The sequence below is a fragment of the Diuraphis noxia genome, unplaced genomic scaffold, assembly GCF_037042655.1.
Source record: "Diuraphis noxia isolate RWA-SAM2 unplaced genomic scaffold, SU_Dnox_SAM2 contig0003, whole genome shotgun sequence".
Lineage (NCBI taxonomy): Eukaryota > Metazoa > Arthropoda > Insecta > Hemiptera > Aphididae > Diuraphis > Diuraphis noxia.
In genome coordinates this window covers 47,305,724-47,318,305 of record NW_028301713.1, presented here as the reverse complement: position 1 = coordinate 47,318,305, position 12,582 = coordinate 47,305,724, and the positions used below count along the sequence as shown (strand labels likewise).

Genomic DNA, 12,582 nt, shown 5'->3' with positions numbered 1-12,582 from the left:
ATAACTTAAATGTGTTTTTTAAGTCTAAACCAATAAGAAAAATACTTAGCCCATCTATTGAGGTTTTTGAAGCATCAAGAATTATTGATAGTGCCAAATATCAGTTTTGGGTTAAAGCATTAACTAAAGTTGGGGAAGGTGAGAGCACTAGAACGATAACTGTACTCCCGACGATTAAAATCTCCGCTCAGATAGTATCATTCAGTCAAGTTTTGATTATACGATGGAAGAAAAATGTAACATTAAGCTGTAAAAGAGTAGGAATACCGTATCCTCAACCAATATGGACAAAAGGTGGACGATCAATCACTTCAAGTGGAAGATATCAGGTTACACAACACACATTTTGTCATAAATTATTTTGATACCTATATTAATATTAAGCTACCTAAATAATCCTCATATTTATCCCATTTAGGGTATGTTTGATTTGATAAGTAGATTCATATGACTAATTATTTTATTTTTAAACCATGCTTTAGTATTGTCTCATTTCATTAAAAAAATGTACCCTCAATATATTTTATTAGGGACAATAATATTATTTATTAATGCACAATTACAAAATGTAATGTCAATTTCATATTATTAAAGCATAGTGAAATTATATAGATGTATTAATAATATTACTTTATATGTACTTAAACCTATAAAGTAATGTGTATGCAAATTTTTATAACTGTCCTGATTTTACAATTACCTCTTTTGTATCAGATACACAAAGATGGGTCTTTGGTTATAAATGATATACAACATGCAGATCGAGGAAACTATACGTGTGCTGTGGAGAATACATACGGGAAAGATGAAATTTCATACTCAGTTAATGTTAGAGGTAATGCACGTAATAAATTAAATTTGTATTGGTAAAAAATATAATCATTTGTATAAATATTATAAATATTATAGTACCACCATCACCTCCAAAGTTAACTGTATATTTAGAAGAAACTGATAGCTTACAACTGAAGTGGACGGATACAGCTGAACCAGACATACCAATATTAGGTAAGTTAATGTGTTAATTATTATTTATTTGCTTAGTATAATTTTTAAAAATGCTTTTTGATTAATGGAATTGTAGGCTATATAATCAATTTTAAACGTGAACATGGCGATTGGGAAGAAATCCATATTGATGCAAAGACTCATTTTCATATATTACAAAAATTACTTTGTGGCACAAGATATCAATTGTATATTACTGCTTATAACAAAATTGGAACGGGTCTACCATGTGACATTTTAACATCATATACTAAAGGATCAGGTATTTATTTATTCATATATTTTACGCAAAATGGCAATTGACAAAATTACATAAGATAATAACTTAACAAATCGTGTGATATCAAGTAATAAAATAATAAAACATAGAACCAAGTACATATGTTAAAAGTCAAAAAGTAACTAGAGAGCTGGGCGCCTGGGCTATTAACTAAGACACAATTTAATCGGTACTATAATTAGTATCGTGCTTGAAGGTTATTAGTTACCTATGCTGATGTATAACTCTAGTTTTATTTTTCTTGTTACCAACGTTTAATGAATCCAAAAACTTTTAAAACACTCATTACTGCGAGGTAAATGTGTTAACAATAATTAATGCAATATACTATAATGGGTTCCTACTTCCTATAGATCTTTAATTTGAGTCAAACAAACAAGTACAGAGTAATTTATAAATTAGTTTTATAAATACGTGATTTAATGAAATCTTTCCAAAATAAAAGAAAGTCTAAAGAAAAAATAAATTTAATTTTCCTGTAAAACAATCTGAAATCAGTTACATAGTAGATTTTTGAAATTAGTGAAAAGAAGACATTCTCCTTATTCAGATATTGAGTCAGAGAATTAATAAAAAGTAAAAACAGTAAGGATTCAGATACTCGCCTTGGGGAACAATAAAAGATTTTTTACTAAGTGATGCGACACCAGAATTTAAAATTCATGGTTATGATGTCTTTTCAAACCTAAACATACTCAGTGGTAAAGAAAGGGCAGTAGGTTTACTAAGATTTAATCCATACTTTTCATCGATAAGAACATGATTAAGTTTATGTTTGATTCTCTGTTAAAGAACGAGCTCAAATATATTAACAATAAATAGATACATAAGTTTATATTTTGTGACGTCCGAATCATTACAAGATGTAAAATTGGATGTGACACAGTAAATTTTTCAAACATTACATAGTGTGACTATATTCATCTAAATTATAACGATTTTTTAAACTACGACTACAATAGAAACTAGGAAAGAAACTGCAATTAAAAAGCAAATATACAGGGATGTAATCCGGACATGTAAGAATATTTTATTATTCGAGGCAGATAGCGCCCATAGACTTACAACAAGAGAAAATAAACAAAGCTTAGTAGGAAAATCGAAAAACCAATCAATGGGGACTATGCATCAGAGACTGATCAAGAATTACATTGAAAAAAAGACTTTGATTAAAAATAAACAGTATTTATTATACTATCGACTAACCAAATTGGGTATTTTGACATTTATATCATTGAATATGATTAAATTACTATCAAAATTAACGTCTTTTACTAAACCTAATAAGTTTTTTTTTCTAATGAAATAAAAAGCTTTAATTACTCACCAATACTTAAATTATGAATGTCCAATGCAATATTAAAAAAAAATTTTGGAATATTACCTATAGGTATCAACTTGATCTAGACAACTTTTTTGCATTTAAATAGTTATAACAATTAACAAATAACAAATGTAAATGAGCAATAACAACACGTACATTTATAATTCTACAGTGCCTATTCCACCTGAATCGCCAACTGAAGCAATAACATATAATAGCTCAACAGTAACCGCCTGGTTTGATCTATGGGGAAGTGGAGGATGTGATATATTATATTATACAATCGAATGGAAACAACAAAAATCTGATGACTGGATTTTAAGTGATGTTAATAAACCAATAGCTCCAACAGAACGTATGTATACGGTTGACGGTCTTGAGCCGGCAACTAAATATCAATTGAAAGTTATTGCACACAATAATATTGGTTCATCGTATGCGTTGTATAATTTCACGACGCTCACTATTGATGGAGGTATTGTTGAATACTTTATTAACTAACTAAAATTCATAAACATATAAAAATTTATCTTCTTTCATCTATTTTTACACAGCGACTGTTATACCGTTTGATTTATATACTGAAATAACACCTGAAGAAGCTTCAGTATTTACATCAATCACAACTGCAATTTCCTTAATAATAGCTTTAATTGTTGTATCATCGATTGCAGCATTTACTTACTATTACAAAGTAATGAGTAAGTATCTTTCAGCAATAATATTATATGACCAAAATTGTTGAAATCTAATTTTATACCAGAACGCTCAGATGAAGAATCGGTTAGAGATCAAAGCCAACGGAGCCGTGATCAACGATACTCAGTCAGAGGGCAATCGCAACAAACCTTAAGTTGCGATTCTGTAACATTTAAAACCGATTCAACTGGTATTTTTTAACCATGATATAACATTACATATAGATACCTAATTGAACCGTTATCTAACATTTTAAATTATTTTTTTTAAAGAATATATGGATGAAATTTGTCCATATGCAACATTTGAACTTGCCAAACAGCCACAAGGTGAAAGTACGTTTAGTGGTAATATTTACAGTGGTCCATACCATTCAGTTAGAGGTTCGTTTGTATATCATCAACCAAAAGCATCAACTTCCGAACCCTATAATTTTGTTCAAGTAAATAAAATATCATAGTTAATCAATTATAATAACTATAATAATTCAACAAATGTAGGTTGTTTAGTTTACCTTAGAGTCCAGAAGCTACTAATTAAATTAGTCTAAAAGTATAGTATTACCCATTTAAGCTCAGTTGATTTTTTTGCGGTCTATCATCTATAGGGCTTCGTGATTATATTTAAAAAATTGACGGACTTGTAGATCAACTCAGGGGAGTGCAGATAAAAAATCAAACAATTTTAATGCATCTACCTCTAAGACCAAATGATTCTAGATGGTCGGACTCCAACAGAAAACAAAATTGTATAGATTAAAAAAATGATTTTAACATTTATTTTATACGTTTGATTCCGATTTTTTATCTGCTGATGTTTTAAAACATATTTAAATAACCTAGAATCATCTAGTGTTGGTGAAGACATGCTAAAATTGCTTATAATAAAATATATAAGGTCAACCCATCAATAGCTCTTGGGCTATTATTTTATTGTATACGCTGTTTACTTCTCTTAATTTTTTTTACTATTGTATATGCTTGTACACTAATAAAAATTTTTTTAAATTTTAACAAACTTTATTGCTTTAGAGAAAAGAGCCAGAGTATACAAAAGTTCGTCAAAAAGGAAGAAAACTTAGAGATCCTCATTCTGAAAGTCAAGGTGATAAATATTTAAAAATATAATGTACCTAGGTATTAAGATTTTTAGTTCTTAGTACATATTTGTAGAGTGCGTGTGTAGGTGTGTTGTATTTGTGTGTGCATTCGTGCGTGCGTGCGTGTGTTATACATTATTTAAAATTATGTTTAAAACTATTCTATCAGTCGCTATTTAAAATGAATTTTTAACAAAAATTACTAGTTATTTAATGAGGATTACAAATTAAACATTAAGAATTGGTCTGTTACAGAATCAGACAATTTAGGTAGTACAGATTCTGAGGTAAAGCGGATACTAACACTTCACCTACCTATTTCAGAGTATGATACTCACGGTAGTGACTCTGACAATGGTGAAGCAAGACGAAATCAATCAGCAAGTCAAGAACTTGTTTCCTTTAGACACCGAATGAGTAGAGGTATTAAAGAAATTTTACCTTAAAATATGTTAATATTACACAGTTATAATGAATATATTTTATAGAAGTGAGTAATGAAGGCACCAGCTCTTCGTCAGAAGCCTCGATAGCAGAAGTCAGAAAACCCCCTGTAATTCCTCCTCTTCGAAAGCCTAAATCAAAAAGCCAAATATTTACAAAAAGGTCGCTGAAGAATAACAGTGGGTTTTCAAATCATAATGATGAAATTAACTTTAGGTACAGATGATAATAATTTTTTATAAGTTTTAGATAGAATATTATACATAATATATGTTTTGGGTTTTAGCGAGCGTTTAAATCCTCCGGCTAGGTTTTCCGACTCTAGACCAATGCGACAAAACGAGGGAAATGAATATGAACGACGCCCAAAAATATCATCTCATCAACGAAGATCACCTAGAAGACTAACACAAGAGACTTCATTCCAAATAGATGTCTAGTCAATTTAGTTATATATACCACGAAACATTTATTTATTTGCATTTGATTAAAACAATTTTTTTATTCCTACATTTTGTACTTTTGTTTATTGTAAGACTCAAAGTGTAATATTTTTTACTTTAATACCCAAAAAGTTTTATACCTCTTATTAAACAATTATTGAAGTTTAATCATTTTCACAAATATTTTAATTTGTAAGTTTATCGATAAAATTAATTATTTATATAACCTTATTACATATTTCTATAAATAATTGTATTGTTTAAGAGATTATATAATTCTTTTTCTTCTTTCATATCGTTTAGATCTGGGTCATCCAAAAGCTACGACTGTTGCTACTTTGTCATTTGCCAGGTTGAAGTCATTTTTATCACAAGTAGTCCCTTTTAGAGGGCATTTTTGTAGATAATCCATTGTCGTGTTTAACTACATTTTCAGTTGATATAGTGTCTTTTTCTCCTAATAAATTCGATTTCTTAAGTGTAGTTTTGCATCATCCAGACCCTTTTCTTAAGCGATTTTAAATCCTTCCATTTCTCTCATTTCCAGTTTTTCCCTATATAGGTAGCTCTTCTATTAGTTCTCTCGTGGTGCTTCATTCTCTCTCTTTCCATCTGTGGATTCTTTCTTTTTCTGGTGAGTTCTTTATTGGTTAGATCTTAGCAAGAAAACTTTTTTCTGGGTTTAAGTTGTGATTGTGGTAGGTTTTATCCATGTAGCGGGTGACGGGGATCATTTATAGTTGTTTGTGTCGTTCTATCTCTGATGCGCTATCTCTCCTAATATCTGGAGGGGCTATTTCTGATAGTATTTCCTCGACAAATGTTGGTTAAAGGCATCCTGAGATTATCATGCATGTCTCTTTCAAAGTAATGTCGATCTTTTCCACGTGACATTATTTGACTCGCACAGAGACAGTATATTCGGCTGTTAAGCAGAATAGAGCTAGTGCCGATGTTCTAACTGTACTTGAATAAACTCCCCGCGTTGTTCCTGTGAGCTTCCTAATCGGGTTGTTTTTTGCGTCTTACGTTTCCGCAGTGATGTTTGAATAATTAAAAGTGTATACTGTGGTTTTTTTTTAGGTTTGGTTTTAACCAGTAATCTTTGCAATAATATGACATTTCTTTTAGTAATTTCTATGTTTTCAAACTAATTATTCTGGACAATGAGTGCTAAATCGTCAACGTATATGAAACGCAGGGTTCCTAATGGAACACTTTTAGTGTTTTTGAAAATCCTTCAATGATTATTGAAGTTGTTATAACAGTTAGTCCTGAAAACGGCTGTTTTATATTCTATAACAAGGTTGACATGGTGGCAGAAGTAAGGATTCAGATCCGTTCGGTGGTGATAAATTCTGGTCTAGAAATATCGTTATACAGGGGGTGCCACGTACAGACTTTTACCATGCCCCCAATATAAAATTAATAAAATTATAAACATCTCCATAAGCTGCTCAAAATAATTGAAAATCCAATATAAGTTACTATTCTTAGAAGCAACTTCAACTGTCTACAACAGAGGTTCCCAAACTGTGCGCCGCGGTGTGTTGTCAGGGGAGTCGCGGCTGTGCCTCACTTCCGACTATGTTATCTGGTCTAAAAATAAACAACAATATTTTACGATGAAAAAAAGGTCGTAAATTGTATTAAGGGTGCCATGAGAAAACTTCCGTTCTAAAAGGGCGCCACGAGTATGAAAAGTTTGGAAACCTCTGGTCTACAACATACATTTTTTGAGTTCTTCTTTACTTTTAAAATATTTTAAACGTCAAAACTAAAATCTGCAATTTACCTAGTTGGTATGAATCCACTATATTATCTAAATATAAATTTAAACAATAAAATCATAATATTTTCCACCTAAACAATTTGTTTATTTGTTTCATCAATATTAAATCATTGGATAATTTAACAATATTATACATTTTTCATACACAACTGTATAATATAAAATAGGCAACCAAAAATCATATGTATAGACTATAGATGAATAAATCTCATAAATTATCTTAAGCATCTTCCTACATATATCTAAGTATATTTCGAATCATGAGTTATGGTTTTAATGCAATGTCAACTGGAAAGTTTTAGCTCAAAATTGTACCATCATAATATCATGCACTATATCTAATACATAGAGTTAAGAATTTAATAATAATTTATTCATTAATTTATGTGTTTAACTAGTCATAAATAATAAAACGATTAATAATAAATTATAAAATGTTATATTTGGATTATTATAATTTCCGTAATATATGTTTTATGCTTATAAAAAGTATTCGTGTAGGATCCTACAATATAATATGCAACACAATATATTATCCTATATATAAATGTTTTTTTATAGTATTCTTTAAAAATTAAAAATTAAAAAATATATTATGTTTATTATGTTGTTATTCAAGTAATCAAAAAATAGTTTTAGTGATATAAAACTAAACTAAAGAGTTAACTGTTATTTTGTTCTGTTAGCAAAAGCAGCGAATTGCACAGTTATAATATGAATTATATTACAATTGTGTTAGTATATTAAATATTATAATAATAAATTAAATTAAAATGCGTATTTCATAATTATATTAACGTAACTGGTTTAAAAATATGGAATGAATATTGTTTGGATCAAACGATTTCTATACCTATTAAGTATAAATATTATTTAGTATAATTATTCACTATGGTATGTATAATAAATCATTTACTTATACTGTATAAGTTTAGTACTTAGATAAATTCCATCAATATTATTTCCAGTTAAAAATTATAATATAATAAAATGTTAATTATGTATATTTTGTTGTGATTTTGTTATTTTAAAATGACGTTTATTGTATTGATAGAAAAATGATTTATGTAGAAGAGTTTAATAAAAGGTTCTGTTTTTTTTTGTTTTAAATAATTTTTTATATAAAATAAAGTCAGCTATACATTTTAAAATAGGATTTTTCATTTAATTTTAGGTATGATTACTAATATAATTAATAGCTATGTATAATTATAATTTATTCCTTAAGTGAAGTATAAAAAAGCTTTATTCGAGTCTATAAGAAAACCACCAAAAATTTATCCATGGATATAATATGAACTATGATGTGATCTTCACCAATCTTCTTTCAACTGTTTTTCAGATAAAGTCGATCTTCTTCGTACTTTTATCTTTTTTAACGACACAAAAACCTCAATAGACAACATGTTTCTTCATCATAACTAATCCTCCGTTAAAATTACAAATTTTCAACTTTAAAATATAAAATTTTAAAAATGAACAACATTCAATTATTTTTTTTTTTTTAATGAGAATGGGTTAGAAGGCGCCCGCAGTCAAATACGTTTTAAGAAGCAAAAAAAAGCGGCTAATTAGATGTCGATCTGCTGTACAGTAGTATAAAAGTTAGTTATTGTAATGGATGGTATAAAATTTTAATTCAATGATATAAATATATAATATCATTGTATACGAAAAACGATTCAGAGTGGAGACATTATAAAGTATTAATATAAGTCATTATAACTACATTAGCTATTAAAATTATTAAAATTATTAGAATATAAAGTAGGTATACTCTAGAAATTTCAAGTACTCATGAATAATATTTTTAAATTACGACAATATAACTAAAATTGTTATTCTTGCGAGTTATTTAATAATATGTAATTTCATTCAAATTTTAACTTTAAATAATTATTTAAAAAAAAATAAAAAACTGTGTTTGGCCGATGCTATTGGTGGACTGTACAAAGGTTAACATGGTAATTATAATAATTATTATATATATTATATTGGTATATATAATCATGTATATACCGATATTATGTCGTATTGTGTAATATATCCTATCGTGGTTCAACGATTTTATTAAAAATGTCAGGAGGAACAATACTCGAACTGCGCAAAGCACCATACGATCCGACGAGGAGACAGCGCTGTTCTTCAGTTGTCGTTGCTCCTGAGGTAAATATATAGTAATGGTAGCCGCAGCTTCACGCTCTTATAGTCGAAGGCAACCAGACAAAATAAAATAACGTGGATATACGTGATAGATTACGTATAGTGTTCCGGTGTTCGATGGTAACTGGTAAGTCACCCATCACTCGTTTTCTCTAAGGCCCACCGATACTAACAACGCCGAAAACCATATAGAGTGTATCAGAGGATGGTAATTTAGTCGCCGACGATTACGCAATACCACTTCTTCGATTCGCGTTTTGTTATTTGTTATTATATTTTTTTGTCATCGTCATCACCACTGCTGTTGTCGCATAGGGAACTAGCCGATCGCCGAGTATCGTCATTCTTGAGACTGCGTCACACATTACCTCTTCTTATACGTTTGTCTGCCAGAACGGTCAGTGATAATATTTTGTAGTGATGTGATACGTTTGTTATAAAATAAAATAAGAATACATATATTTTTTTCTCTTGGCGATGGCGGCCCCCTTAATGTTTATAAATGTGTAAATTGGCCCTCAAATTAAAAAAGGTTGGGCCGCCATTATTTAATTAATTACTATAAAAATTAAATTATTTTGATTTATATTGTAACATTTGTAATTACTGTAAAGATGACAGATATATCCAAAAACATATTTTACTAAAATAAGTAGGTACTTAATGTACGACCATTGACTTATTATACCTGAAAGTACAGTATTTTTATTTTTATTGATAATAACTGTCTCTGCGAATGGGGCCATTGCAGGTTACGTAAAATTGTATATAAATGTTAATTTAAATATTCATTGTAACACTAAATAAAAACTTAAAAGTACATTATTGTTTTTATACAGATTATAGATATTAAATCAATAAATCGATTTTACAACACAAGAACCTTTGCAAATTGCAATTCAACAAACAATTAATATTAACGTTAATATTTCTTAATTTAAGTATTTACTGCAGGTAAAATGTGTATATTCACTATTCATATTTGTCTCATCTGAATATATTGAATATACTTAAAAATTGAGACTGATCATAATATGACATTTTTACTTTTGAAAATTATTAATAAATTACCAATAATGATACCCATTTAATTTATGTTTTATTTTTAATAAGCCATTGAACATTACTTTTATTTTAAAGCATACACTACTATTATTTATTTGTAATAAATAATAATATAAAATTTTATATATACCTAATTTTATCTTTGTTTATCATAAATATATCATGCAAGTCGTTTTTATAAAATATATTTTATTGTTTATTTTCTTACCAAATTATTTACTATAATTGTGTGTAGCCACTAGAAGTAACGTAGCAAGATGGGAAAGGGCTCCGGGGCAGTAATTAATTTAGACCAATATAATTTTAATCAAAATTTAAAATATTAAACATATTGTAATTTGTAATCATGAAAATATGGACGAGTATATACACTACGGTATCGTAATTATTACGAACGAAATTATTAAAAATAGCCTAATTATTTTTAATAAATAGTAGTAGTAGCCAGTAGGTATAAAACGTTTGGGGAAATTACGATAAACCCTCAAAGCGACAAGGGCCCCTAAGCTCTGGGGCCCCGGGGCACTGCCCTACTTTGCTCTAAGATAGCTACGCCACTGTCCACTAGGTACTTATAATAATAATGTATATGTACTTAATTCATACATACACATATTATTCTTTAAACATAGTGCTTTTTTCCATATTTATCTACAGTAATTCATTAATTAAAATGTGTTACCATAAATTATATCTTGAAATTAAAAAGTAAATATAAACATATATAACATTATTACAATATACCTATGTATGATTTTTTGATTTATAGATTATAATAATACATCAATAGGTACTTATAAGTTTTAATAATATGTAAATTAAATCTGTAATTCATAATTATGCATAATATATAATAGCATTTTAATATTTATGTGAATTGTTTATTGTTGGTTTATTACAATTTGTTTGAATAAAATGCTATATTGTTGAAAAACTAAAGGTATTTTGTTACGGTTAATATTCTTTTCATTATTGCTTACGAAAAGTACGTAAGCTGAATCCTGGTGGGATGTGAAACCTCCGAGTCCACAAGTTAAAATAGTTAAATACGCTTTAACTATTCTTGTCGCATCGTTAAACAATTAAGAAAACCTACTAATTAGCCTAAAATGTATGGTTATGTTTAATAATACCAATATTAAATGTGTTTAACTATAGGTAAATTTGTATTTAAAATGTAATTTACTTTAATGTGTTAATTTTTTACTTGTTTCCAGTCACTTGTCATATAAAAATATTTTTAAAAGTATTCAGAGTCAGCGTAACAATAATGATGTAGGACTGGGACGGTCTGGCTGTAACTGTGATTGTTATGAAAATCATTATTATAGGTACGACTGGTACGAGTATGTAACGTGTACAGCAATATATACCATGTACCGACGATTATTCTTAGAATTAATATAATACTTAAATTCGCCGTTAAATAATATATATTTTACTATTTGTAAAATGTCCATCATTCATAACTTATTAATTATCGAGAAAAACATTTCAACATGATTTAAGCCCGGTCCACACCAAGAAACAAAACCTGAAACATTGTTATCGACAAAAAGTATCCGATAAAAATTAAAAACACATGCATTCAGATCAGTGATGGAGTAACTTGTAAACATTTATTCTCCACTAAAATTTGATTTCAAGATGTCGTTGCGATAGCCGCCACAGCTTGCGTAATTTTAAGCTTAGAATAAAAAAAAGAGATTTTGGATTCATCCAAAGAGAAAACAATATACCTACTGGTAGTGATTTAATTATTGATCTTCAACGCGATGACATTGATCTAACTAGATAATTAAGGTATGTTACAGAACCATTGAACAATAATATCTATAAATGTATTTTACTAAATTATATATAATTTTTAATCAGGTATAATGGCAGTTTTAAAAATGTCTACGTACCTATGTCTAGACGTCTAGAGTACCAATTTTGCAGTGTTTTTGATTTGTCAAATTCGGTCTCTGAATATTGGTATTTGGTAAAAAAAAACTCATATTTATAAATTTTTAATCATTGATAGTTACTAATAAGATCAAGATTTTTAGTTTAAACAAGTTTTAATAATTATAATCGAAACATGTTAGCAGTGTTGAGACTTATCTAGATAAATTTATCTAGATATTTCATCTAGATAATATTTATTTATATTTTATCTTATCTAGATGAAAATGTGGATAAGTATCTAAGGATTATTTAAGATAAAAAAATCGTTATCTTTTTAGTAATTATCTAGATAATATAAGTAAATCGAAAAATCCC

The 12,582-nt window shown here is 28.3% G+C and overlaps 1 protein-coding gene across 3 annotated transcripts in view; it reads left to right on the top strand.

Annotated features, from left to right (window-relative positions):
- Dscam4 (Down syndrome cell adhesion molecule 4) overlaps positions 1 to 5,364 on the top strand; it is a 76,201-nt gene extending 70,837 nt beyond the window's left edge. For 2 of the 3 annotated variants that reach the window (XM_089222742.1, XM_089222743.1), the window contains 12 exons: positions 24 to 329; positions 715 to 835; positions 910 to 1,008; positions 1,085 to 1,270; positions 2,785 to 3,087; positions 3,167 to 3,313; positions 3,376 to 3,501; positions 3,584 to 3,753; positions 4,343 to 4,415; positions 4,666 to 4,833; positions 4,899 to 5,070; positions 5,141 to 5,364. In XM_089222742.1, the coding sequence (XP_089078868.1) occupies positions 24 to 329; positions 715 to 835; positions 910 to 1,008; positions 1,085 to 1,270; positions 2,785 to 3,087; positions 3,167 to 3,313; positions 3,376 to 3,501; positions 3,584 to 3,753; positions 4,343 to 4,415; positions 4,666 to 4,833; positions 4,899 to 5,070; positions 5,141 to 5,294 (2,025 nt within the window). In that variant the 3' untranslated portion in view covers positions 5,295 to 5,364. The remainder of the gene's footprint in view (positions 1 to 23; positions 330 to 714; positions 836 to 909; positions 1,009 to 1,084; positions 1,271 to 2,784; positions 3,088 to 3,166; positions 3,314 to 3,375; positions 3,502 to 3,583; positions 3,754 to 4,342; positions 4,416 to 4,665; positions 4,834 to 4,898; positions 5,071 to 5,140) is intronic. The other variant, XM_089222744.1, reaches the window with a different exon arrangement.
- Positions 5,365 to 12,582: the final 7,218 nt, after the last annotated feature.